This window comes from Dromaius novaehollandiae, chromosome 1, assembly GCF_036370855.1.
Source record: "Dromaius novaehollandiae isolate bDroNov1 chromosome 1, bDroNov1.hap1, whole genome shotgun sequence".
NCBI classification, from domain to species: Eukaryota; Metazoa; Chordata; class Aves; order Casuariiformes; family Dromaiidae; genus Dromaius; species Dromaius novaehollandiae.
Genome location: NC_088098.1, coordinates 217,625,191 through 217,652,850, shown reverse-complemented (window position 1 = coordinate 217,652,850; position 27,660 = coordinate 217,625,191). Strand labels below are relative to the sequence as shown.

At 49.0% G+C, this 27,660-nt stretch overlaps 1 protein-coding gene across 1 annotated transcript in view; it reads left to right on the top strand.

The window, feature by feature from the left end:
• Positions 1-26,152, top strand: part of SLCO2B1 (solute carrier organic anion transporter family member 2B1) — a 58,023-nt gene extending 31,871 nt beyond the window's left edge. Inside the window, exons 8-15 of the mRNA XM_026115319.2 lie at positions 7,995-8,103; positions 14,159-14,323; positions 16,016-16,208; positions 17,058-17,217; positions 22,237-22,406; positions 24,545-24,609; positions 25,014-25,134; positions 25,603-26,152. Of these exons, the coding sequence (XP_025971104.2) occupies positions 7,995-8,103; positions 14,159-14,323; positions 16,016-16,208; positions 17,058-17,217; positions 22,237-22,406; positions 24,545-24,609; positions 25,014-25,134; positions 25,603-25,777 (1,158 nt within the window). The 3' untranslated portion in view covers positions 25,778-26,152. The remainder of the gene's footprint in view (positions 1-7,994; positions 8,104-14,158; positions 14,324-16,015; positions 16,209-17,057; positions 17,218-22,236; positions 22,407-24,544; positions 24,610-25,013; positions 25,135-25,602) is intronic.
• Positions 26,153-27,660: the final 1,508 nt, after the last annotated feature.

Here is a 27,660-nt window from a genome sequence, read left to right as displayed (position 1 = left end):
GTTCTTTCAGAGAAGGCATGATGCTATGGCTCTGAGCGCTCTTAGTTATCAAAGCTCCTGGGACGTGTTTAGGAGGTGAATTTGTAATCATCTTGATGTCTTGGCCATGTTCCAGCCTGTGTAATTGCCTCTCACATATGCTTTACCTTGGGACAGCCTCAAAACTTTCTTGTCTAAACAAGTACATCTGAAGTCTGGTGTAGAATAGTTCTTCACTTCTTCTGCCAGTGCCTGAATTCCCTAACGGATGAGCTATTCTTACTGTGATTTGGGGTTCACTTGCTCTGGAAACATAACCTGTTGTACGCTTCTGGAGTTATAATGATATGCTATATTCACTGCTAAGTTCCCAAAAGTGCTGCAGTTCTGCAAGGTGATGGAGCAGAAACTGCTCAGCACTTCCCACAGTGAAGGGGATAGTGAATGCAATGGGCCTGATTTATACTTGTGAAGCTTGGTTCACTTTTAAATATTTATGAATGATCTGTATTAGCGCAATCTGGTCAGTGCATAAGGGTGACACGCTATGTCTTAGGATAAAGTTTCTTTATTAGGCCTGCTGAGAACATTAATTTCGTTAACAGCTTTTGAGAGAAAATAATGTACCTCTAACTAAAGCAACTGTACTTCTGCAAGTCCCTCCCTTGGATCAGCCTGAGAGCTTTGTGGCATGTAAAGGAAGAGTGGTTGGACACTGATTTAAGAAAACAACAGGAGGACTTCTTTCTCCTCTGCTGGCTGATATTTATAAGGAATGATCTCAGACAGCCGAGCACTCATTTATTTCTTTGCAGCCCAGATTTTACTTGAATTTCTCCCCACTGTAATATCTGCCCCAGACAGCTTTTGAAAATCTGTTCATGGTAAACAGATAATAATCAAAAAATAATTCAATTGATGGCAAAATTCTGCCTACCCCTTGCAGGACTGGAGATGCCAGGGCCATCTGAGCCCAGCTGTTGGGGTGGTGCCCATCTCACTGGGGTATCAGCACCACCAGCAGCAGGGAAAGACCCTGGTTGAAAAAAAAAATGCCCTTTTAAGAGCTCTGCCAGAAGCTGTTCTAGGTAAAACCACTGGCTTCTGTGGGGATACTCAGAGCTCTGTAGGAAATCTGCATTAGAGCAGGTCATTTTCTGTAAGTGTTGCAGAAAAAAAGTCATTTTTGCTTGCTTGCCCTTGCAGTAAATTAGTGTTGAGCTAAGGGTATAAACCTGATCATTTTTCTACCATGAAGATGATGCCCCTGGAGAAAATGAGGACAAGAGCAGCGGTGGCATTGCCCGTGGTTTACCCCATAGCTTGGGAGGCCTGGGACCAGCGCAGGGCTTTGCATACAGTCAGCAAGATCAGACTTTGTGATAACCTTTGGGTAAACCCTGTGTAAATACAGCTGTCGTGTTAAAGATGGTCGGCATTTCCCTGGCTGCCTTCAGTTTCAGGCCATCTGCCTGTCCAAAACTGGAATAAAACAATCACAGTGAAAGCTAGCAGCAGAGCAACTGCAAGCCACAAGCACTCTGAGGCAGGAATTGGGCTTTTCTCCCCGACTGTAAAGCCCTAGCACAATATCTTGACCCATAACCATACATCGAGGCACGGCAGCCACAGTAATGCATGGGGAAAGCGTGGATCTTCTGTGTCCACAGAAGAAGCCCAGATGTTTCTGCAGCACCAACTGAAAGCTTCATTTCTCAGCCTTTATCTCTGAGAGGCCAAAAAGGAATTTCAGCCATCCCAGGCCAATTGGTTCCCATGCCGTTTGCTGTTTGCAAACCCCTGGGACTACATCTGTCTCAGCAGGTCATGAGATTGCCTGGGAATAACGTGTCCACATAAAGCTGTGGATGTGTTTCTCCATTGCAGAGTCCACCAGATGCTGTCAAAGTAGCGGAGGGCAGCGCGTGGCTCAGTTCTTGTCACCACCAAAAGCATCATTTCTTTTCTCTGATTTTCATCCTTCCTTCACATTTTGCTTCCTTTCTCCTGGCTTGGTCTATATATCTCATTTCAGCCCTTGATGGTTTCTCCAGGCCAAGGAGCATCCTTCTCAGTGTACATTATCCAACAAACATTGTATAATAATGCATCCCTCTGTCTTTTTGGAGATTTATTTGCCTCCTCCAACCAGCTGAGACAGATCTAGGTAATTCTACAACCACATTTCAGCTTTACCTTTATTTTATAGCTTCTTTCTCCGAAGTTCCTGAAATGACTCGTGAATTCCATGTTAACAATGTTAATGATAACGGGAGTTTGCTCTTTCAGTCTTCCTTCGTAAATCAGTCACACCAGGCTCTGAACTTTTTTGTTGCTTTGTAGCTGCTCTAACTTGTCAGTAACTTTCTGGCCCTGAAATGCCCAGAAAAATCCTATTTGTGGGACAGTTGCAACAAGGCTATAAAGTTGTCATGATCGCAGGTGGGGAATGAAGGGAAAAGACTTTTATTTGACAGACCTTTTAAAATCAGGACCAGGTTCTTCTAATAATTCCAGTTTAATGCTGCCTCCCAGGAGCCCAAACCATTTGTCTTCTCTGGCACAAGGCTCTGTCCTGGGTTGTGGGGAACTACAGCGTTTGAGCGTTTCCCAGTTGCTGAATAGCTAAAGTTCAGTCACTGCCTTAAATGAAAGCAGGAACATTACCCTTGTTCATCGTGTCTCATGTGCAAGACCTGTCTTGCACCCCTGATCATCTCCTGGTTCAAGTTTCAGTTTGTGACACTTCAAAGCCCTGCAGAAACTGCAAAAAGGGGGGGGGGGTGAACGACACTTCCTCTTAGCTCTGACGAAGGCTCTCCTGTAATGTCAGTACATGTCGTCTGCAAACAGACGCTTCGTGAGAAAACTCGGATGGTTTTCATGGGAAGCAGGTCTACAAGTCCTGGTCCTTTCCAGGCTCCCTGTTATGCAACCCTCTTCAGGTATCACTCCCTCATCAGTGTTTGCCCCCAAACTTACATCATTGCATGTTACAAAGCTTCGTCTGATCCTCCAGTTTATATTTTATACCTTTAGTTTGTTGCTCTTATGCTGTCCCTAATCCTAATTAAATTCTTTCCTGCTCATTGCCATGTTGGCGTGGTTATAAAAAGCATCTGAATTTCCTCCCAGCCTTCATTTTGGAGACTATCAAGGCAGCTCGATGTGTCTTCTGCTGTCAGGGACGTCCTCCATCCCCGGAGCCCTGCTCTTCACCTGTCTCGGTCACAATCCAGTTTTCCCGACGTGGCTCGGATTTGCTCCTCCCGTGGTCACACCATACGCATGTGTGGGGAGAGAGACCTGGACGTGCTTGCCATTCTCCTTGCATTTCCAACTGCTGAATTTCAGACGTGCAGCTGAAGTTTGTTATTAAGCCCTACGCACACGGCTGTGCCCTTCGCACTGTGAAGTTTTGTTCTGTTCCTGTTATTCCAGCCCTCGGGTTGCCTAGATCTTTCTACATGGTATCCCAGTCTCCTCCGTAGGGAAAGCTCCGACCTTCCTTCTCTGCAAATTAAACAGTACATGTCTTCTTACTATGCCAGGGAGATGACTGTAAATATCAAGTGAGATTGCTTCTGTGTCGAATCACCAAGGAGCTCACCAGAACCTCACGCCAGCCCCGTATATCCCCTTCGGGACACCCCATTCTTTTCTCCTATTTAGCAATGTTGTATTTACTCTCCTAATATTCCCATTCTCCAGTTTAACTAACACTTTCCCATGTGGTGTTGTATGTTCCACTTTGCCCAAGCCCAGATGTATTAGATCTACTTCATTCCCTTAAATTATTTAAACACCAAAGTTATTGAGTACGAGAACAGGCTGCTGTGATCTACGTGCCTCTGTCAACCCCTAATACAAGACAATATGTCTTGCCATTTATCTCTGTCTCTTTAGTTACTTTTTCCTCCAGAATTTGTTGCACTTCTTGTTTATCCATTCATCTGCACTTTCAAGTATAATCCAGGGCTCAGCTGTGCTAATAAAACAAAACAAAAGAAGAAGGATGTTCCGTATCTCCTACTAAAGGGTTTGGTTAGGGCAAGGAGAAAGACGCACAATGAGGTTATAAACCTGGAAAGCGTAAAGATGTGGTTCCACTGTGACTTTAAAGTACCTTAAGGTGAGGATGCTGCCAAAAGTCCCGCTGCTTTTCCACCCCTTCCCACCTGGCACCTCTTTCCTTGAGCAGGAAGCTTCTGGGAGGCCTGTGGGTGCAAACCAGGGGAGATGACCAGGGTGATGCCCTTTCGTGTTGGATCCAGTACATTTATTTTTACAAGCCACCCAGCTCTGCAGACAGCTTCGTTGTGCTCAGACAGGTGCCCTCGGGGCAGGCTGTGCCGTTCCTGCTCGATACCCTCGTCTCACTCCATGCTGGAGATGGATGGAGCTGGGAGCTCATTCCTTGGCGTTACTAATGGGGGAGACAGAAGGGGCAGATTCGTCTCCTCTGAGGCAGGATGGAAAAAGCCAGTAAATGAAATACTTTGCTGTTGGCTAATGGGCAAAATGTGGGTTTCTGAGGGCATTTCACAGTGGGGGCTGGCAGAACGTGAAACGCAATCCAACCCGGGGCAGGAGGGATCAGTGGGCACAGCAGTGCAGTGGCTCTGTGGTGACCTAGCAGGAGAGAATTGCTGGGATTTCTGCTCCAGCCCCATGGGCGATGTGTCTGCCATCATCTGTCTCTCCAGATTTTGCTTTAAATTGCCCTGGGCAGTCTGAGCAGATGCCCAGGGTCGGAAGGGGACACCAAGCTGGACCTGCAGCCCCCAGCTCAGAGGAGACCGATGCAGCAGAACAGAGGGTTGGGAAGTCATCCTAACCTGAGCTGCCAGGGCAAAACCCATCCATCTAGGCAATGCCTCAAGCCATGGGACCTGGAAAATTTAGGAAAAAGGTCTACAGAGCGGGTTGACCCGTTCCATCCCCAAAAGCACCTGGTGCATGGAAACAGGAGGGCAGCTGCAGACATGGAGTAACCTTGAAAAATGTTAATCCATGCCCTTGCTAGCTCAAGTGTTTGGGCAGCCCCGTTCCTGCCAGGGATGATATCGCTTGATGAGCTCCAGGCAAAACCTGTCCTTTGCCTCTTGAAGCAGCAGGTTAGCAGCAAAGAGAAACCCTGGCACGTAAAACGCAGCAGCAGCAGCCTTCCTGCCTTGCCCGTGCGATGCTCTGTGGACGCTGGTGCCGTTGGGGCAGAGCAGGCTGCTCGCAGGCGCGTCGCAGGGTTGCACTGGCATGCCCAAACCTGCAGAGCACGAAGAGCCTCCTGCTCTGCCCTGACATGACCCAGAGCCCGCTGGCATCAGCAGGATCCCGCAGAGAATATTTGCAGGATCTGAGTAGCTAACGGCTGTGCCTGGAGGTGGCCCCTCGGCTCCCAGGGGTCCCGGCGAACTTTTTGGGTCCAGCATGGTGGGAGCGCGGTGGGGCAGGGACACGGCCGTTCTTCTGGGCAAGCAGAGTATTTATGCGATTGCATTAGAGAAAGAAAGTGGAAAACAACTTCTCCAATTTCCATCTCAAGGCAGACTGTCCATTGGACACAAACCCTCTCGCATTTGTTCAGCAGTGACCTGGGGTGCTTCCAATGGACGTGAAAAGCTGAAATTAAAATAGCTGACAAGGAAATCTCGTAAAACCCTGTTCATATGTAGGTTATCAGTGAATGGAGAAAGGTTAAAGAGCTGGGATGGGGAAATCTAAGTCTCTGTCGGGAAACCTTTCCCTTGGGCTCTCCTAGCTCGGCTTCCCACCTCCCGCACTGGCAAAGGTGATCTAGAAACAGCAATATTTGGGGAGCACCTGGTGACCAAGTATGTGGGTGCGTTGGTGGCAACAGCACGCAAGTGCCTGGGTTACTGGAATGGGTTGGTCTCTCTGTTCGGATTTTCCCCAGGGAGCTTTACAGGCACAAACCGTGGCTAAAAATAATCCTTGCCTTTCATGTGAACAAGGTGCCTGCAGACTGGTTATTTTAACTTGGTAGGAAACAGGGTCCCTGGTGGGACCCACGTTTGCTGGAGGAAGCATAATGAGGTGTTTGCAGGGAGCATGACCTTGTTGGGAGGGAAATTAATTCTGACTTGTTGGGGGTTTGGAGCTGTGAGGTTTTACATTTTGTTTGTTCAATATGAAAATAGTATCCCTGACCTTATTTTTCACTAAGCCTGGAGGGCCAGGTTCTGCTCAGCCAGAGGGAAATGCTGCAGAAGCCCAAATTAAGCAAAGAAAACCTCCTTGCCACTAGCAGGGTTATTCATCCTTTTTTCCTGTGGTTCATCTGAATAAACCCAGCCTGCTGCAGCCTGTGGCTGCCCTTCTAGGTGCAATGCCACGCAGGCGTCAGTGGGACTTGCTGGCAAGCCACCTTCCTTCGCTTCTCCTGCAAAAGTAAGTTCTGCTCCTCTCCAGGCTCTCAGCCTCGCTCTGTTGCAAGGATTAATTCTGAAAAATCCAAGAGCAGGGGAGTTTTGCAAGACATCTCCCCCGTTATTAATTGCCTGTTTGGTTTTGTTTAGCAAGATGTGGCAGTAGACAGCGGGGAAGCACCAAAAGGCCAGCCCGGAGCATTGCACCGACGGTCTCCGGCTTGCCAAATCGCCCACTCGGAGTAATGGATTGCAGTGCACATAAAGAAATCCAGGACTGGGAATTTTGTGAAGAATAGGGATTTTGGTTTTTTCCTCAACGTGTAGACAGAGCCCATCATGCTGTTACCGCTTGGAAATAAAAACAACTGTAATCTGAGAAAACCACAGGCAGCAACAGCTTGAATGTATTTTTGGAAAATAGTGCAGCTTTTGGGCCTATGGTTCTGCTCCTGTAAGAAACAGAGAGGGACCCTGTAGCCCTAATTGAAAAATGAAAGGAAGCTGGATTTTATTTTTGCATTTGAAAAATGTATTAGTGTCCAAATTCTACCAATCAAAACCGTGAAGGGAGTTTCACAAATTTTACTTTCCTCTTGTCGAGGCTCTTTGAAAAGGGAACGTGGTGTTCGCAGTGCAGGACACTTTGACCTCGCTAATATTCAATGAGTCTCACTTTCAAAGGAAAAGAAATGATTTTAGCCAATGAGTTGTCCAATTCTTTCTGTGATTTAAGAACATCTAATTCCTATTGAATGAATTCACTTGTTTGATTCGCATTAACTTTGTGTCAGAAGTTGCAACAGTGCCGTGGCTGAGCTGAGGGTAATACATCAAAAATGTATCTGCTGGCTCTGGCCAACCATCTACGCTGCGGTTTTCCATGAAAAACCGCATTCCCATCTGGACACTTTCTGCTATTATACATGTGTAGCAGCAAATCTAATCTAATTAAGGCACTCCAACCAGTGATTCCCTTAAAAGCCTGTAGGGCAGGGGACCCAGTGCACATCCAAGAAGCCCTCCCCTCGCTTGGCCTCCCTCTTGCTGGTGCAGGAACTAAACGCAGGAGCAGTTGGATGCTTGCCTGAGACACACGGCCGGCTCCTGAAAGAAGCAGGGATGATCTAAGGCAGCCCAAGCCTTCCCCCTCTCCATCCTCTGCCTCTCCTCTTCCAGCAGCCCCTCTCAGCTTTTGGGCTGAAATCGTGCACAAGGCGCATCTGGCCGGAGGCAGCAGCGTGACACCCAGGTCCTGCACGCTCCTTGAGCAGCGTAGGTGCAGAGCCATTAGCACCAGCTGCAACTCAATTAGAGGAGTAATTAGAGGCAGCTGGAGCAGTGTGACCTCCAGCTGCAAAGTGCTGTTCCTGTGAACAGAGGAGGAAGAGGAGGGAGGGACAGCTGCAAGACCTGGCCCCTTCCACGCAGCAGGGCCAGGGATGGGACAGGAGGTCCCGTCGCTGCTGCAAACGCGGGCTGTGGCCTGTCTCGACCCGTCAGCAGCAGGTTAGGCCAGGAGGGAGATTTTTCCTTCTCTCGGCAATGCAGCTGTGGGAAAGGCGAGGTAGCTCAGGAGAAATGCTGGCGGGCCATCGAGTGACAGCCCCTCTCGTTTGTCCCCAGGTGACGAGCGGGGAGGAGAGCTGCAGCAAGGAGAGCGAGGATGTGCTCACCCAGCTTCGGTCGAGATCCGAACACATGCAAAACATGTCTCTGACCAAGTTCATCAAATGTAAGTCGATGCATCACCCCGCTTCCCACCCTCGAGCTGGGAGGTGATTTCTCCGCTTGCACGAACACCCTGCGGCTGCCTGGCAATGCTCAGGCTGCAACGCGAGCGAGGAAAAGCGGCGTTCCTCCTCGTGCTCCTACAGAAGCCCTCGAGATGCCCCTTAGGCACGGTGTCAGGTTCAATTCGATCTGCAGATCTCTTCCCGGTCTGCTACCAGAAAACGCTTGCCACCACGACGCTGAAGCCTCACCGGACCCCAAAGCCAGCCAGGAAAGAGGACTGGAAGCACCGAGCAGAGCCAGGGGAGCGGGAAGAGCCCCCCGGCTAGCAGCACCTTGGGTCACACCAGCCAGCTGCTATTGCATTTCTCCCAGGTCATAGCAGAAATTACACCCCCAGCAGCACTGGCAGCCCTTATTTTCCACGACATTTTGCAGTCCCCGTCTTTAAAAGCCAGTAACGGTAGCAGACCTGGCTGCTGCCCCATCCCGCTGCGGGCGGCTGGTGTTCCTTGCAGCCAGTGCCTGGCAATTAAAATCAGCAGCATGTTTGTGCAGGGTGAACTCAATCCGGTTCAGTTGGCTCGTTTAGAAATCGGCAGCCTCAGGAAGGCTTTCATGCTGAAGGGAATCAGCTGGCCTTCAATCTGCGGGGGCCACTGCTAAGGGTTTTTTCCGAGGAAATACTTGGTGCTCTGGCAATTACTTAGGAAAAGTGATCCTCTGAAGTTAACCCATGTTGGCTCCTTCCATATTTCCTGAATCTTATCCGTTTCATTTATTGGAAACGCTCTTTTTTTATTAAGGTCAGTGCAGGGCAGGCACAGCCAGACGAGCGTGGGCAGGTTTTTATTCTGCTGATTGCAGCACTCGCTTGCTAGCCTAACCCCAAATTAAAGGGACGAGGCGGGGGGTCATTCCCCTCTCGACCTTGCTGCGCTGTGGTTTAGAAAACCCGTGTGCTGCGCTGTGTGCTCGGCGCATTGGTGAGGGAAGCTATTGCATGGGAACAGATCTGTAGCACTCGGATGGGATTTTTCATACTGATGCTCTTTGCATTGGAGAAATTAATAAAAATGAGCTACCTGCTCCTGGGTGAAGGCAGAAGGAATTACCTTGCCTCTGCTGGAGCTGTGAGCTTGACTTAAGGCTCGCATCAGGGTGCTGCTGTCAGGGCTGCTGGAGCTGGGCTAATACATTCCCTGATTTTGAGAATTTATGCCCTAAAGCCTTGCAAACGACAAAGTGTCCGTAACATTTGGCAGCAGAGAAACCCCCCTGAAATCATGGGGCTTTCAAATATCAGCTAGTGGTCGGAGTAATGCCAGAGCCCCTGCTCAGGACTGGGACCCCCTGAGACACCTGGAAAATGCACTTTTGCTGCCACCCCTTCCTGACAAAATTTGAGCCAGAAATTGGATGGTAGCTGATGTGTGATGGTGCAAACTGGGATAATGTGGGCGAAGTCAAAAGGCTTTAGTCCCAGCTCATCTAGGGGTCATTTGAAAGAGAATTTTGCCCACAGGTTTGTGATTCCCCTGCTTTTTTCTCTCACTCAGTATTCCTGCCTCTTTGTTTTTTACTGTTCTTCTCTATGCGATGTTTATGAAAAGAGCATTTGGAGAGCTTCCAACCTGAATCACCTCAAAATTTTATACCTTTTGTTGCTTTAAAAAAAAAAAAAAAAAAAAAGAGGAGAGAGAGAAAAACAGAATGAAATGTGCTGGAGAAATGCTGGAGAACAATCTGATTCCTATGCCATATTCGTAGCCAACCTTTTTACACTGCATCTTAGTGCTTCTGAAGGAAAGGGGTGCAGCGGGTGGTGCCTCAAAGCCTTTGAAACACGTCTCCTTGGTGTTGCTGATTGCCACCAGCACCTCCACGCAGCGCGGGCAAAACCCGCTCTGCAGATGTGCAGGAGCATTTAGGAGACAGGCAGTGCTAGCTCACCAGCAAAAACCACACGAAGCAGTTTCCCATGATCTCTTACAAGAGAAGAAGCAATCAGTTTAATTAGTTTGGTGTCATACCTGTGGCACATCAGTTTTGTGGGCAAATGGCTGAGCCCAAGACTGGAGATGGCTATTGGCAAGAAGGAGAAGTGGTCTGGACCTCATCTGCTCACTGGTCCATCTGCATCTCGAGGGAAGCCTTCGTGGACAGCCCCGTACCCGGAGCTACCTGGTGCTTTGGTGTCACCCCCGGGATGGGGAGCTCCAGACCATAAATGCATCCGGCTGTGCCATGGCTGTGAGTTGCAGGATGGGGATGAAGAAAGGCATCAGGACCCAAGCAGAGACTGCGCAAGATTTTTCTGATATACATCTCAGATTTCCCTTGTGGTATTTTAATCCTCTTCGTCCTGCATCTCTCTGCTTGGAGTTTGAATGCTGCAAGTCCGTAAGTTGTAAAAGGGCCCTGGAGATTAGGACTGTGTTTTCTTAATGGCTCATCTGGAGATCTTCTTCACCCACTTTCGGTTCGATGATACCAGCACTAGTGCTGTCTTTGCCACAGCAATGTGCTCGGAGTTGACTCATCTCTACAGGTAAAGCGTTTTGAAAACTGGCCTGGTACTTTCACATGGGCCTGGCAGGGCTGTAAGAGGGCCGTAAACATGAAAAAGAATGAGAAATAGTCCACACGGGAGGAAGGCAGCTTTTCTTGTCTGAAAGCATCCCTCTGCCCGTCGAGCTGGAGAGAGCAGGGACAGCTTTCCTTCTGGTGCTGGCGCGTGGTGGAAAGGCGGTCGCCTCTGCGGACCTGGCCAAAGCACAGGGGAAATTCCAGGTGGTGAGAAAGATGCTGTTTAGGCCGTGATTCAGCAAAGTGCTTGAGGCTGCTCCTTGAGCAGAATAACAGGGAAGAATGCTTTTAGAAGTTCATTTTCTTCAGGGCTTGGCTGAAGCGAGCTTTAAGTTACTAAGTTGACCTGGAGGAGAAAGAGACACTCAGAAATGCTGTTTAGTCACATATTTCAGCCTAAATGATATTTCAGCTTAAACGATGAAACATGAAATATGATTATGGAGGAGGAAATGCGTTGTGTCACTTGTCCTGTTGCTTCAGTGCACATGGAGATAACTGAGAGCAAAATAAGGCTTCAAGGAATTTTTGCCGTTGACTTTACTGGGAACAAAACGGGGGTGGTTTAGAGTCCATCCTCAGCGCTGAGACATTTTCTCGATGTCTCCGAAAGCTGCCACCGAGCTTTGAGTCTTTCTGGGACAAGGTGTGATGAGCGCAGAGAGCACTCTGCAAGGCTGTGGGAAGCATGCCTCAAGGACAGGAAGAGTTTTTCCATTCATAACAACCAGCAATAACAGGATGGAGCTGCGTACAGGATAAATATTCAAGCGGAGCTTTGGGGACATTTGCAAACAATGAGGTCGATTACCCAAGAAGCGAGCAGGCTCCAGTCACCGGAGTTATTCAAAGCTGGGAAAGTCAGAGCACTGTGGGGAACGATCTCGGCTCTTGCACAGACGTGCTGGATGACATTGGGTTGCACCCTGCTCCTCGCACTCGCACACACGCTCCTTGTGCAGTCACTGGAACTGCTCACAGTAATCAAGCAAGCAGGATTTAGCTAGCTCGAAGTCATTTCCATTGCTAATTTCCAGGTGTCTGCTGAAAACACCTGGGAGGACAGTTAGCTTCTGCTGCACATACTAGGAATTAATCCGTTAAAGGTGATCTTCAAAGCAATTGAAATAATGGGCTTGTGACTTGTTTGTTTCTCTATGTTGCCTAAAGATAGTTTCAAAGATTTTTTTATTATAATTTTAAATTTTTAAGAATTTTTTTCCGGCTGCTTTTAGTTCAGTGGAGGAAGTTGGGCTGGTACTGTAAGAAGGACTGGATTTCTAGTGACATGGTGATTGCAAAGGACAGCAATCTCGCTACCTCCCACCGTGAAGGCGAGACCTGCTTGCTGCCATAGCTTTAGAGCTCTGATTTGGGGTGGGAGAGGGGGAGTAGTTTGATTGAAAAGACCAAAAATATCTAGGGAAAAGAAATCTCTCTTTGTGAAAGATTTCCAGTGCCTTGTGTAAAACCGTGGATTAACTCTCAGATCTTTCAGCAAGCGCGTTGAGGGTTCATATTTCCCATACATCTAAGATAAAAACCTAGGCAGGACTATCCTTCAAAAAGCAACAGCTCTGTTGATACTTGACAGCAAAATCACCTCCTCTCTGGAGCTGAACTTGGTCTCATCTAGATCGTGTCGCTGTGGCAGGTAGGTCTTTGCATTCGTGGACCCTTCCTAGTGCCCTAAGTTTTCTGCTCCCCCGTGTCCACGTACCTAGCTTTTTGCATAATCGTAAGAGAAGGGTGCTGAGCAGGCAGGGAACCTAACGAGAGTGTACAAGGCTCCGTCTCACAGCCACAGAGAGACCTTTGCTCTTGGAGTAACTTTGCAGCCAACTAAATCAAACGCCCAGCTCAGGGCGACTTCCAGGCAAGCCCCAGGTGCATTCCCTCAATGCGTCTCTGCTGGCGCAGATATAGAGATTGTCCCAATTGTTTGTGAATTACTGAGAATTAGCGCCATTAACTTATGGCAGGCCCTTGCATTAATCCTTCCTGTTGATTCCTTATCTCTGCTCCAGCATATTGGCTCTCATCTGGGAAACTCATCAGCTGCTTGTCTGGAAGTCACCCTTAGCTTGTCACCCTTTGCTTGTGGGCTGCAAAGCTGGACAAAGAGCGAGGAAGAAGGCGGTTCAGGGGGAGCAAAGGCATGAGCAGAAAGTGGGTTCAGGCTCTGCATGAAGAGCAAATCGCTCGGAGCTGGGAAACAGCATCGTTCCAGCTGGTGGGCGTCCGATTCCCATGGCAGTGGGGGTGGCGGTAGCTGTCTTTGCTGAGCAGACTGAAGATGTCTTTCGTCGAGCAGGGAGGGTTCAGCCGCTGGGGAATTTGTCAGAGTGTTTCTCGCCTGTAATCAAAAAATGCATCTGTGCAGTCGAAACGAAAAGGACACTGGAATTGCAAATGCAGCAAACAAGGAAATTAACCTTTAATTGCTTCCCAGCTACTTTTCATGGGTGTTTTAGCAGAAGTCTCACTGAGAGCTTCAGGGTGAGGAAATGAGAAGCTGATTTTACTGGAGTGGTGTGTATTTGTAGCAGCTTTTGCACTCAGTCAGTGCTGGTTAATGTAATATTCCCACGCTACAAAAGACTGCATCTGAGACACAGTGCCAGTCTCTGCTCTGTCCCACCGAGGCAAATGGCCGTTCGAGGACGTGGGTCTCCTCAGGGGTCCTGGTGCGTGTAGAGCATTTTTAGAGAAGGCTTTTTGCAGAGGAGCTATCTCAGCAGAAGGCAGCAAATTTGTCCTCTGCATTAGCAGAAGATGCTGAGTATTTCTTGAAGGCATCACCCGATGCCGGCTGCAATACACATACGTACCGCATCAGTTTGCTTGGATTAAGAGGCTTTGCTCAGAGTTTACTGACACGCTTTTTATGTATGAGTTTTATGTATGACTCAGACCTTTCATACATTGTCTGCACACACATGTTTAGAGCCGTTCCCAGGTCTAATGCACTTCAGCAGAAAATAAATGTGATCAACCTTAGCAGCAAATCGAGAGCAAATTGAGACTGGATGTGTTTCTCACTGAAAACCTTTCTTGCTGCTTCATCTTTCCCAGCAACTAACTTTTGCCATTAATTCACTGACCCATGACCAATTCCTGGGGCCGACGGGATGAGCTGCCAACTTCTTCCCCCTCTCTCTCCACATATTGATGGGGAACCTAGGCAGCTTCAACAGGACACCTCACTCCAGGTGGCTGGTGTTAGCTGAGATGAAATCTGCTTTATGTTTAAGGAATTCCTGTTCCTTTTTTTAGGGCCTGACTGGATTTTCTAGTCTGTGTCCAGTGGGTAGCGAATGTTCTTAAGGACTCACCACAAAGGGATACAAAATAGCTCATTCTACACAAAAAATTCCAAGGAAATTTGAAGCTTTTCCATTTTGCATGGCGTAATATTTTGCTTTTTACCCCTTCTGTGTGTAGCAGATTTCCCCTTTTCCTTCCAGGTTTTCCCCTGGTCTTGTTGAGGAACCTCCGACATCCTGTCTACCTGCTGGTGGTCTTGGCTCAGGTCAACCTCTCCGCCATGGTCGCTGGTTTAGCGACATTCATGGGGAAGTACTTGGAAAGACAGTTCTCCCTCACAGCATCCTTTGCCAACATGATCATTGGTAAGTGTTGCTGTCACGCTCAGGGACTTGCCAGCCTTTGAGCACTTCTTACAAAAAACTCTAAAGACTACTAAGAAATGCCTTTTCCTCTGGAGCTGCCAGTCTCCTTCCAGCATCCAGAGACATGTCTTTGCCTATATGATTTCTCAGGTACGAATTTCCTTCCTTCCTTTACATTGCAATCTGAGCTCACTATAATAAACCCTTGCAAGACCTGGAGAAATGCTTGTTATATAAAGCTGTTCCCTATAATCAGGGAGAAAACATCATCTCATTGCATCAGAGGAGCAAAGAAACATCAGATTTGAACCATGTACCTTTTATTGGTAGGAGTAACTTCACAGTCACCACTGGGTTAAGGGTATTGGGGGTTGGACTAGACGATCTCCAGAGGTCCCTTACCACCTCAACCATCCTGTGATTCTGTGACTCTGCATTTTAGGAAGTAGATAGTAAACAAAAGGAAAAACTGCAAAAATGCATGCATATATTTTGCATCAAGAAAAAGAAGACCAATTAGACTTGTACTAATCTTTTATAAACTCTTCAAAAAGCTTGTTATAGTTAAATTAATTGCTTATAACAGTTGGGCTAATTGCCAGCTGTTGATATAGTTACAAAGGAAAGGATGAAATTTTAAGCAGTATATGTTCTTGTGAGATTAGACTTGTATTGCTGTAGTTTCTATAATGTTCTGTCCTGGGCTGGGATCTCACTGCAAGTTTATCATGATAATAAAAACATAAAGAATACAGCCTTACTCTTACAGTAAGTCAGACTAGTTGAAGAGTTCAGAGGTCTAGACAGTAGATGCAGAAGTGTTTTCAGTGTTTTTAAACAAATAGTATGCATTCCTCAGAGTAAGGATCTTCTAAATCTTTAGGAAATCAGGAAACAGTGAACAGATTGGAAGAAGAGAACAGACTGGTAAAGCCCTGTAGCAGGCTAAACATAGTCAGAAACAAGGAAGCAGTGGTGTTTTCCACTGGTGTGGCCCTACTGAGTTGTGCCCAGGCTTGGTTTACCCTCGGTGGTAAAGACGTGCACTGTATTTCTTGCACGAATTTATCTAGCTTTCACTCCCAGCTACTGAATCTTGCTTTGCCTTTTGCTGTTAGATTAAAAAGTTTTCTTTCTTTGGAAATCCTTTCCTTGTGTAGGTATTTGTGGACTGAAAGCAACCTCCCTGTTAATCTTTTACTGAAAAAAATAGGTTGTGCTTGTTTGGTATCCCACTGTAAAGTATTTTTTTCAAAACTACAAGTTTTTCATAGAGATCTTTTCTTTTTTTTTAATGATGACACCAGCATTGGACACATTATTCCATCAACAATTTCATTATGCAGAAATAAAGTATCCTCTCCAGGTTTACTTGATATTTTCTCCTGTATACACTGAAAGATTGCATTTGCTTGATTAACTCTAGCTTTTCACTGGGACCTTATGTTTGGGTGATTTGGTCCCTAGATCCTCCATTCACCTATGCAGAAGGGAGCCTGTTTGCAGTGGGATATGGCCAGCCCTGCAAACAGCTGTTTCTGATCTTAGCATTATTCCACAAGTTTTGCTAAAACAACTTTTGTCCCTTCCATATCACTGATGCTGAACGCTAGGAAGCCGATAACAGATCCTCCGGGCCTTCACTACAAATGGGCCAATGCTTATTTCCTCTTTCTTGATGCCTTCCCCCAGGTGCCGTGAACATCCCCGGGTCGATGGTTGGGATTGTGGTGGGTGGTGCCATCATGAAGAAGTTCCGGATGTCCCTGAGACAGTGCGGCGCCTTGTGCATCCTTGGCACATTCCTCTGCGTGGTCCTGGCTTTTCCCCTGCTTTTCCTCGGCTGCCCAACGCAGAAGGTTGCTGGTGTCACCTACAGTGAGAGGTACCAAGAACTCAAGACAAATTAGATGAGCAGCAGTGCGTCTGCGTCTCATCTTCGGGGGTGTGGGCATTGCCACCTCCAGTTGCACTCTTCAGAGTTGAGATGGGAGTTTAAAAGTTAAGCAGAATACCCAGAAATGGGGTTGTTCCCTTATGAGGAGCAGTTAATGGTGATAGAACAAGGCTAGAAATGAACGTTTTGGGGGTAAACAGTGAACCTGCTGCATTCTTGCGCATTCTAACTTCATTGACTGTGAAGCCCAAAGTGAATGCATTTTTGGCACACACAACACAGGATTAAAATTTCATCCTGGAAAGTGCAGAATGTTACTCATGGGCTGATAGTCTGGCAAGAGGTCAGCCCTGGATACCATCAAAGCGGTGGCCACTTCCCTGCACAGCCGGAGTGCAGGCAGGACCTTGTCTTCTCTTAGGGCCTGATCCCCTCTGTAAATCCCCTTGGTCAGCTTCCCGAGGTTTCAGCGAGGTTGGATCGAGCCTTAAGAGGGAAGCTCACCACCTCCAAGGGCACAGCGTTGCCCTACCCTGAGGACCCCACACCGGGAGCTGAGCACTCAATGGGAAGCAAGTGGGTGTCTCCCCTGACCGCTTGCGGTCACGCTGCTATTCCCAGGCAGAACAAGGGCTGTGAGGGTTTATAATAAAATTTCTGTGGGTTCTTTAGAGGTTACATATGTGGAAGGTTCAGTGTTAAGCAATCGAGTGTTTCTCTACTACTGTCTGCATAATATCTCCTGATACATATACCTCTTATTTTCTACAAAAGGTATATATTAGTGATGCGCATATAACATGCACTAATATGTTCACACATTTCTTTCTGTCACAGCTCTGAATTTGGACACCAAGCTTTGGAGTGCAACCTTCACTGTGACTGCCCCGAGAAAGCCTATAACCCCATCTGTGGCTCTGATTCGATCGAATACATCTCACCGTGTTATGCTGGCTGTAACGTCATAAATATCGATGCCGTTAAGAACTCAGTCCTGGTGAGTCATTCCCACGGCGCTAGTGTCCTGGCTTGGGATGGCTAATGAGGGATGACCGATGCAGTGCTTAAGCCTGGCAATTAGGTTCTCTGACATTCGTTAGTGTTGGACAAGATTCTTCCTCTGAGTAACCCTGTGCTGGACTGTGGGACGAGCAGGGGAAGGTTGTGAATGTCCCAGGAAAACCCCTCGCAGAAGGTGTCTCTTAGCGCTCTCCAGTATAACACAACCCTTTCCAGCACCGGCCCTTGTCCAAGGCAGCAGGCAGGAACCCTCCAGGATGCTCGTGTGTCCTTCCCCATCTGCTGCTTCGCCCTAGGTCACGCTTTGCACGGGACACCTTAAGTGTGATATCTCCCTTGCTACCCACCAGCCTGGGCTGACTTTTTGCATGGGTGACGCAAGGACCTTCTGCACTCCCTTCACCCTTAAACTGGTACCTACAACTGCTCCAGCTGTATTCCCTGCACAGGGACCTATGCAAACCAAGCTCCTAATATAGGCAGGTTCTGTGAAATTCTGCGAAACCCCTATGCCTTGCAGCAGGTACCGCCCACACTGCTCACCCAATGGTATTTTCTTGGGCTTGATTCAAAATACTGCTCAAAGCCTAGAATGAATTTTTCAGATAACCTAGCCAGCTCCATCTCTTCTGCCTGTGCTGCCAGCAAATGTTCCCCTGAGCAGCACCTGTATTAACCACGCTCAGACTGACACGGACTATCGCAGTGTCAGGCGTTACATGGCAAAATGCAAAACTGCAGGCAGCCCATACTGTCCTCCTCCTACGGGGGTGAGAAAGCCAGCAGAAAACACACAACTGGTAGCTACAGGAGGAGAAACGGCTGTTTCTATCACATGACTTGTTTTAGTTATGCTGCCTGCCACTGTATGCATCAGGCATCTATAGATCGTGCATAGGGATGAAGGAAGAGGAGGTAAATCCTGCTTTGGGAACTAAGGTAGCAATTCTGCATGCTCTGGGCAAGCCAAGCCCAGATGGACCATTGCCCCCGTTTATATAGCACTGAAATATAGCGTGGTTTCTATCCCAGTTTCCATGGCATTCCACCCATGGGCCTTCAGATGTGCAGGATAAAATGCCATGGTCTGGTTCTGGTTTGCATCCTATCCACGAGTACGACTGATCAAGCCAAGCGCCTGCATGACATTTAGTGGAGAGAGTCCTGATGCGGGGGCTAGAGAAAGGGGCTCTGATCTTGACTTTCCCTCTGATTTGCAGAGGCCTGGTCAGGGTTATTTAGCTGTCCCGTGCTCCTTTTCCTCTGGTACTGCCTGTCTGTCAACGAGGAGTTGAGGTTTCCTGGTGACAGTTGCCTATTGGGTCTCCAGGCAATAGAGTTCCACAAATAAATAATAAGGAAATCTTTGCCAAGTCAAATAGCTAACCGAAAAATGTTACCAGTTCATTTAGGGTAAGTAGTTTTCCGCCCTGTTCTTGGCACAGGATATAATTGCAGCGCACAGTTCTTATTAGCAGCATTTTGTTAATTAACAACACTTAATTTTAATAACAATTATGTTTTCTGCCAGAGCTTATTCCCAAACGTGCTTGTCTGCAGGCTTGTGCCTGCTTTGTGTGTAACAGAGCCTTTTAACTGCTGCTGCTTTGTCAAAGACGACTCCAGCCCTTTGACACCCTCCGTTCCTGAATACAACCCACTCCTGTATTCATTATATGATGGTTGTAGCCGCACGTTACCGTAAAATAAGGGCTCCCTTTATGGTGCCGTGCAAATACTATGTAGTAAAGCCAGCAATAGGTCTTCCTTCAGCACTTGGATAATTTGCTGAATCTTGCTTTCAACTACTGATGTGCTTTGACCCAATTTAAGTTGCAATTTAACTTCCCCCGGGACAGGGGATCACTGCAGGCGGTGATTCGGCTGCAGATGCTGCGCTCTGCTCCTCTATCGGGATGTGCCCACAAAGCAGCTTCAGTTCCCCCTTGCTCTGGATGTGCCACAGTTGCTTTTTTCTGAAGATTAAGTTTTTAAGTCCTGTCCATCGTGCAGCAAGAGGAAACGTGTGTGTTACAGGCGGTGTCTGCCCTGCTGCTAGTTAACCTGGATAGCAGCGTGCTGCATTGCCACCGTTCAAAACAGGCATTATCTAGATCACAGCTGATCTTTATTCCCCTCCCATCCTAGCAGCAAAACTGTTATTAGCCTCATATTCTCTGCTAAGCTGTGGCAGGAAAGGAAAAATGAGATTATTGCCTTTTATGGTATTCCTCCAGCTCTGGTTTTCACTGCTGTATTATGCTTTTTGTCACTGCTTTCCATGTCCCAGATGCCTGTGTTTCTAGGAACCCTCCCAGGGCACCACGAAACCTGCAGTTGTGTCCTCAGCTCTGCTGCAGCCCTTTCCAGAAGCTTGTGTAGTGCAGTCTCGGTTTTAACGCTGTCATTAGAAAGCTCTTGTACGCTGAAAGGACGTGATTTGCTCCTTGCTTTGCCTGACATCCCCAAATCTCATTTCCAGAGGCCCAAGAGCAGGACTCTGCAAACTCGGCCCAAGAGCAGGAGCTTACGGTGACAACTTTTCAGTGCTGTGCTATTTGTTTGGGCCCAGCGTGACCCACCGAAGCGAGGCAGCCTCGGGGGCTCCCCCTCGGACTGTGGGAATCCCACATGCCACCTCATCTCCTGGGCTCGCCTCTGAGCCCAGCTCTGCCCTCATCATGAGGACGATGGATGGGATTAGGGAAATGCTCTGGAAACGCTGTACATCCTTCCGCAGCCAGCCGTGCCAGCGATCCGCGCTGGGCCCTCCCTGCTCGCAGCCAGCGCGCACCCCAAAATCTGGGGTGCCAGAAAGTCCCAGCTGGGGAAAAAGAAGGAAAAAAAATAATTAAGCAACACACATGAGCCACTTTCTCCTTTAAGAGCACAATTACCAAGTATTACTGTCAGGGATGTCTGACACGGATGAAAAACACGGGGCTGGCTGTACGCCAGCCGGCAGCCTGACCCTGCCCAGAAACCGCAGCCCTCGTTTCAGGGCTGTGCTCGGTTATTTTCCCCTCCTGGCCATGCCGTTTCGGGCCCCGGTGGTTTGCCCAGCACAGGGACCAGCCCAGTGCTGCGTCAGCATCGTGGCACAGCCGCCCAGACGATCCGTCGGATGCGGCTGGACCACCACTGGCATCGCGGCAGGCTGGTTCTCCAGAGCGTTTTGCAGCCGGGGGCTTGCTCCTAGCTGTGAAACCCTCTGGGGTTTTGAATGGAAGGGGCTGAGCATGGTCTCATGGCTCCATCGCGTGCATCTCAGGGCCTTTTTCCCAGTTTGGCCTCTGTCTTTGTGCAAGTCACCTAAATGTCATGAGTCTGCGTCTCTATAAGAGGGCATTGGTAGTGATTACACGGATCAAGCGAGCTTTGATTTCTCTAATTGCATTTTTGTTAACCACTTTGGCCCAAATTCATCTCAATTATCATAGCCACTTATCTGTAGAGAGGATGGATCGCTCTCTGGAGACCCACTTCTCTCTCAATGACTGCAGAAGGACCCCAGACAGTGAGTTTGCTTTAGTTCATTTCAGATGGCTGGGGAAGATAAATCCCAGCCTTAATTTAAAATATTAAATCCTCTTTCCTATAGCTGGAAGGAGGCAACACGTCTCCTTTCATTCCAGATCTCCCACGTGCTCTCATCAGGGAGTGGTTCCTTATAGCTCTCGTTTATGGCCGCTTTCCCCAGGTGAGCACTTGGGAGACCCTGGGTCGATCCTGCTTCTGGGATCTCTCTTCTGTGAATTGTCGCTCCGTTGTGAATCTGTTCCCCCCCAGGATCTCTGAGATTTTATTTAAAGTTCTGTCCCAGAGAAGAAGATTTCTTGTAAAAAAAGAGAATTGTGAGAAAAAGAAAAATGCACATCCCTCGCTCAGGGCATCCTTCCTTTGCTAAGGCTGTGCCAGTTATTTATGACCTTTTGTCAAAGGTGAGGTTTTGCATTTTCCCCCCAGCAAGTGCTTTCTGATTTAATATCCCATTGAGTTTGGGCTCCGTGAAAGCAGGAGATGGATGTTGTGGCCTGAGCCAGGTCTGCTGGGAATGAGAGGCCGTTTCTCACCCCGTCCTGCCAGGGATGTTCAGCCCCGTCCAGCAAGGGATCCGTGCTCCCAGGGGACCCGCTGCAAGGCGTTCCCAGGCACAAGGCTCTTCCCGGCCATGGACAGGCTGCCGTGTCCCCTCCCAGCCTCAGCTGCCAGCCTGGGTAACGGGTTTCACAGCAGTCCATCCTGGAAGAGTCAGAAGCTGAGAACAGGTAACGGAGCCCAGCTCGCTCCTCCAGAGATTGCTGCCAAATGGTGTGACGTGGGCTGGCAAGCTCACATCAGGTTTGAATGTTTTATCAGCCGCGAGAAAGATTTTTCCAGAGTAGATGGAGACATGCCAAGAATCCAGATTTATGTGAGATGCCAAAGCATTCAGCTGACAAAAGATGACATTAAAATAAACCTGTGCATAAGCATCTTTAACGCACAACGGGTGTGAAACAAAGGACAGAAAACACCAGCACAGAAGGATCTCTACAGAGGCGTAGGAAAGCATTGCTGGGGCTCACGCGAACAAGGCAAGGTTGCAACTGGGTTGGGAGCACTTCCAGGTGCTTCCAAAAGCCTAGAGAGCTCAGCCAAAAGACCACAGTGGCCCAGTTTCCCTTCCCCATCAGCCGCTCATGCTCATGCATGGTCCACCAGAGTGATGCTGGTGGGACCAGGTGGGACTAGGACCTGCTTTCGTAAATGGCAGGATGTTGGAGGCTCAAAGAATAGGTCCTCATCCATTCAGTCTGCCATCCCCAGGCAGATTTATTGCACGTGTTTCTTTTTTTCCCCCTCCCCTCTGAAATATCAGATGCTAATTACTGCTAATTATTTACAGACAAATCCTAAATATTCCTCTCCTGCCCCTTACAGCTGGCAGCTCTGTTTGGTATCTCCATTGCCTTGATCAGATGAGCAGCCTCTGGGTTTTCTCTTCTCTTTTCAGAACTACACCAACTGCAGCTGCATCTCCGAAAACGGGATGGCAGGTTCTGCCAAACCTGGGACCTGCGGCACCGGCTGCTCCCACCTGCTCCTTCCCTTCGTGGTGTTGTCCTGCCTGGCGGGGATCCTTGCAAGCACGTCCCACACGCCATCCTTCATGCTCATCCTCAGGTGAGCAGAGCGGAGAGGACCCTGTCTAGATGCAGCCGCTCTAAATACAATGCACTCCAGAAATGGCATCGAGAGGCTGAGAAAAGTGTCATTGAAATGGGGAGGAAGGTTTTCCCCAGCTGGAGTAGATGCCATCCAACTGCATACGTCCATCTTCTAGGCTAGGCCGCACGTGGAGCTGCCTCCCTCTCTCTTTCCCTCTCCCCGTGTCTCGCCGTCCCTGCCTTCGCGTCGCAGCAGAACCCCCCAGGCTGGGAGGGCAGGCAAGCGTGCCGTGTCCACCTGCCTCTGGAGCAGGCTGGGCTTTGCCAGCAAAGACCTGGCAGGTCTGGCCAGTGCAGAAATGCAGAGCAGCTTCGCTCCCAAATGTCAAAGCGGGACTCGCTCTTGCAGACCCTGCATTAACAGAGCTCCTGCTGAGCTAAACGACCAGGGCTCCTCGAAGATCTCGTTAGCTGTTGCTGCTAAATGCCCTGCAGAGTTAAGCAGCAAGCAGAGATTTCAGGCTGCTGGATGCTTTGTCACAGGGCTGCCAGCACCGCCTGGCCACCAGCATTGCTCTCGTAGGCAGCGTGACGTTTACCAGCGGGTTCAGCCAAGGAGCGGTGGGTGGTTGTCCCCCTGTGCCCACCACCCTCCACACCTCCACCCACCGATGGGGCCGTGGGGCTTGCAGGAACCCCACGTTTCACCCTCAGCACCCCCGTTGCCGCACTTAACACAAAAAGCCTCTTTCAGACCCAGCAGCCGCTCTGTTCCTTCTCCCCACCCACGGCTGATACTTCAGTAATGAGATACGCTATTAACTTAGCATTAATTTAGTGTGGCAATACTTTGGCACTTTTTAATGCAGCTCCGTGTTGAGTTGGGAAGTTTAATTGCCTGCCTTCCTTCTGAGAGGTCTCACTTAGACAGAGCCTCACTTTCCAGTGCCCAGAAGCAATTAGGGCACTGGTTTCTTGCACCCTGGTAGCGGTGCTACAGATGTGACACGTCTGTCACCTTGCCAGGACACCAACATCTCCACACGGTCACCCAGGAAAACCTCCTGTCCCTCGTCGAGGGCAGCGGTTCCTCTCCACTGCTTGGCACTGGTGAGGCCACGTCTAGGCACTGGGTCCAGTCTGGGTCCCCCAGTACTGGGCAGGCTGGAGCGAGCCCAGCGTAGCCCCAAACTGGTCGGGGCTGGAGCCTGAGATAGGGCAAGGTGGAGCAGGGGAAATTTCATGCTATTCTGCGATTCTATCTGCCGGGAATTTGAGGCAATAAAGAAGTTTGTGGCAGCCCCTCTGGGGCAGCATCCCTTGCTGATACAGTATCCCTTAGGCCACACTCCAGTTTCCTTGGAAATAGCGGCCAAGTCCGGCATGTCAATGGGATCTGCCAATGTTTTTCCCTAACCATCCTCCGAAGAGGGCATTAAACAGGATTAAGCATCTGAGGGCCAGAAAGCAGAAAGGGTGCTGAGGCTCTGCCCAGGCCTGAGCCTCGGCAGCTCCATCTCCAGTGCTGAGCCTGGGGGTGCTCTGCTGCCCAGTCCTGTTGGATGTCTCCATTTTGGGTAGCAAAGAACCGCAGAGTGGTCATCATTTTGGTACCACCATGATCTCCATATGGGAACATAGGTACACTGGGGTTATTTGTGTGACCTTGGCAGGAACCGCAGTCTAAAATACTTCAGAAAACTGGAGGGCCAGCAAAATATACACTGGGACAGAACATCTCAAAGAAAACCACTTCCTGAATGGGTAAATCGCTTTTCTTTTTCATTTACAGGCATTCTTTGTATTGCTTGTACTTTGTGGAGCTGGGGGCTATATTGGTATCTACTTGTGGTTTACTCATACGGATTCTTTAAATTAAAAAACAGGAAAAAATACTTAGCTGAGCCCCTCCCTGTTTCCTTCAGAGTTTAAGGCCAAAAAAAGACTGTGGCAAGCATCTAGCCCTAATGAATGAAACATCATCCCTTTTGCTGACGTAAACGGGAATTGTCTCAGGTCCTTTGTGTTTGAGCTGAAGGATGGCTTTGTGGGCGAGGTGCCCCAAGGAGTCGTGTGGTACCGGGAAGGGAAACCTCCATCCTTGCTTCAGGGCCAGAGGGACACACTGAGCCTTCTTTCGGTTTTCTTTTTCAGGAGCGTCCAGCCTGAGGACAAGTCGTTCGCGGTTGGGATACAGTTCATGCTGCTAAGAGTTTTAGGTAAATTAAAACGTGTTGAAATGACGGTCTGAAGATGGTGGCGGCTGTTGGGGATTCGCGTGGGATTTTCAGGAAGGAAAAGAGCATCGTTCCTGGGCTGAGCAGTGGTCCCTTATCAAAGAGCAGTGAGAAATGCAGATCTTCTTGCATCTCCAACCCCAGTGTCCCCCAAAGTGCCCATTAACCCTGACACCACCGCCGCAGCCCTGCAGCAACAGGGACATGATGAAGGCTCCTCTGTTGCCCCGTGCCCCAGGCCGGCCGCAGGACCTCACTGGGTGCAAACTTGCAGCCTGGCCTGGCCAGGCTCTGCCTGCTTGGCACATCTTGGAAGCTATTCCGGATTGGGTCTGTCCCCACAGAGATGCTCCCCTAACACGGCCCCTCTGCCCCTGTGCTTTCAGCATGGATGCCCGGCCCGGTCCTCTACGGCAGCGCCATCGACACAACCTGCATCCTCTGGGAGAAGAGGTGTGACAAGAACGCTGCCTGCAGATACTACGACAACAATCTCTTCAGGCACAGGTAGGGTCTCCGTGAGCCCCCCTTCGCCTGCCCATTTGGGATCACGCCACTGTGCTGGGAACGATGGGGCCGGCTGCCTCGGAGGGATGGGCGGTGGGAACGACGTGACGGGAGAGAGGAAAATGCTGGGAGAATGTTGCATCCTGTCATCTCCCACGTGCTATTCACCCTGAACCCCAAGATACGATGCATATATATTTAATATGCCCGCTTTTTACCATGAGATGTGCTCTGTTAACACCAAAAAGCCGCCCATCCCAAGAGCCATTCCTGCTCCTGCTCTTCTTCGTGGGAGCCAGGCTCTGCAGCCGTTGCTTGCCCGGTGCTGGATGAGACCCTCTGAGCCCACGGAGCCCGTCCCCATGCTCGGGGTTTGATGGGTGCCCAGGGGCTTCGGCAGTGCTTCGTGCACCCAGGAACACTGCGCTGCCCCTTGCTGCCCTGCTTTCCTGTTCTTCCACCCCACAGGTATCTTGGACTCCAGTTTTTCTTTGAAGTGGGAGCTTTCCTGTGCTTCGTGACTGTGTATTTCATTCTCAGACGGCAGGAGAGGGAAGCCAGGAACGTAGCAGAGTCAAAGACAAACCAAGAAAAGGAGAAACTGGCAGAAAATTCCGTAAAGAGCCCAGAATCCAAGGTGTGAAAAGAAAATGTGAATTGCAGTCCGTGTCCCGGGAGGGAAAGCCACGTGAACCACCCCTCACTTGAACTGTGAAGGCTAGATGCTTGGAGCAGCCGAAGATAGGACTGCTTCCAGGTGGGCTGTGCTACTGCTGTGCTGCCTTGAGAGTCCTCCTATATGCTCTTCTATACCTGCCTCCACCCGAACGGTGCATCTGCACATTTGCATGGATCAGTCCACACACATTAATCTTTGGACACCGCAGTCTCCTGGATTTATATTCCTCTAAGTGTTTGTTCCTGCTGACACTCTCAATGATGCCAGCACTGAGCATTAACCATACAGCTGAATTTTTTTTATTATTAAATGCTTTTTAATAAATGGTTTTGTACTGTACCCATACATCTCCATGAATGATGGACTGTCCTCGCCCCCAGATGCCAATTACTTCTTGTTCCTTCCGCTCTCATGGTGTTAGATGGTCTCTCTACTCTCGAAGGCTTCACCCAGCTCCAGATGACATTGATGGTAATTTTGTTTCATACTGGGGACCATCGTGCAAACCAGTTTGTGTATCTCACTCAGCTGCTGGGTAGAAGTTGCTTGGGAAGGTAGGAGCTGGCTGGTGAGGGGAAAGAGTGAAGGAACTGGGGAGGAGAATTAAGGAAGGTGGACACGGAAAGGAACTGCAGATCCAGCCCAGGAGAAAATCTAATAGCTGCAGAGTTGCAGCGCTTTGGCAGCATGGCACCCTTTTGCAGCAATAATAATAATAATTCTCACTTTCAGATTATCTGTACTTGTCAAAGGAGTTTACTGAGGCATGTGAGCATTAAGCCTCCTTCCTGTTTTCCAGTTTGAGAAATCCAGAACTTTTCCCAGGGCTGCAGCACCAGCAAGATCCAACCCAGCCCTTTGCAGACTGGGCAGAGCTTGTGGCTGATCCCTTTGACCACAGAGTCAGACAGCCGTGCTGTGCTTCTTCAAGGGGTTACTGTGAGCTGCGGCGGTAATTATGGGCTGAAGGTCAAGCCTGGTTTTATTCCAGTGCAGCTACTCCTATTTCCTGCATTCTTTCCATCTGGGGGGTTCCTGTCCACCCCAGGGCAAATCGTACTGCTGGGCTCAGGCCACCAGCCACCGCAGCCCGTTGGGTAACTTGTCATTGTTGGCTTCAGAATGAGAAAGTCCAAATATGCAGAAGAAAACAGAAATACGCAGCTGGGAAAAAACATTAACTCCTAGCACCCTGCCTGCTAGTCACATATTAAGGGTCAGGGTATCTGCTGTGCACCTCACTACAGTGGTGGAGGCTGTAAAGCACATTGGTTTGCCCAACCATTTTGAGACACCCAATTAATATGCCTTAGAGCAAGAGACGAAAGAAAAATACGCAGCATCTTTTGTTTATTGAAGAGGTGGTTAATGGAGACTTCAGTACAATTTACAGGTACCTACAGAGCAAAGCGATTTCTGGCAGAGAAGAACATGTTAGAAGAGAGACAGACTTGAGAGTGCGTGGCTCAGAGCTGAAGATAGACCCATTCAGGCAGAACAAGCAGCATATGCTAACCATGAGCATCAGAAAGCCAAATCTGGGGGGGTTTCCACTGTTCTCAGTTTTCAAGCCTTGACAGAGTAGCCTCTGTTTCCAAAGCAGACGTTAGCAGGTGTGGAATTGGAAAGAGGGTCTTTGCACAGGGCTAGGGCATAGATCGGCCACGATGGTCACAGCGGTCCACCGGCTCTTGGCAGCCCAGGAATCTGCAAGCAGTTATTTTACACTTTCTCTGCATCCATCAGCAAAGAAGGGTCTTTCTCGGCCAGGCACAAGACCTTGGCTTGCAAATGGTTTCTTGCATCGTTCAGCACAACCTCAAACCACTGCAGGGTACTTTCCAAAC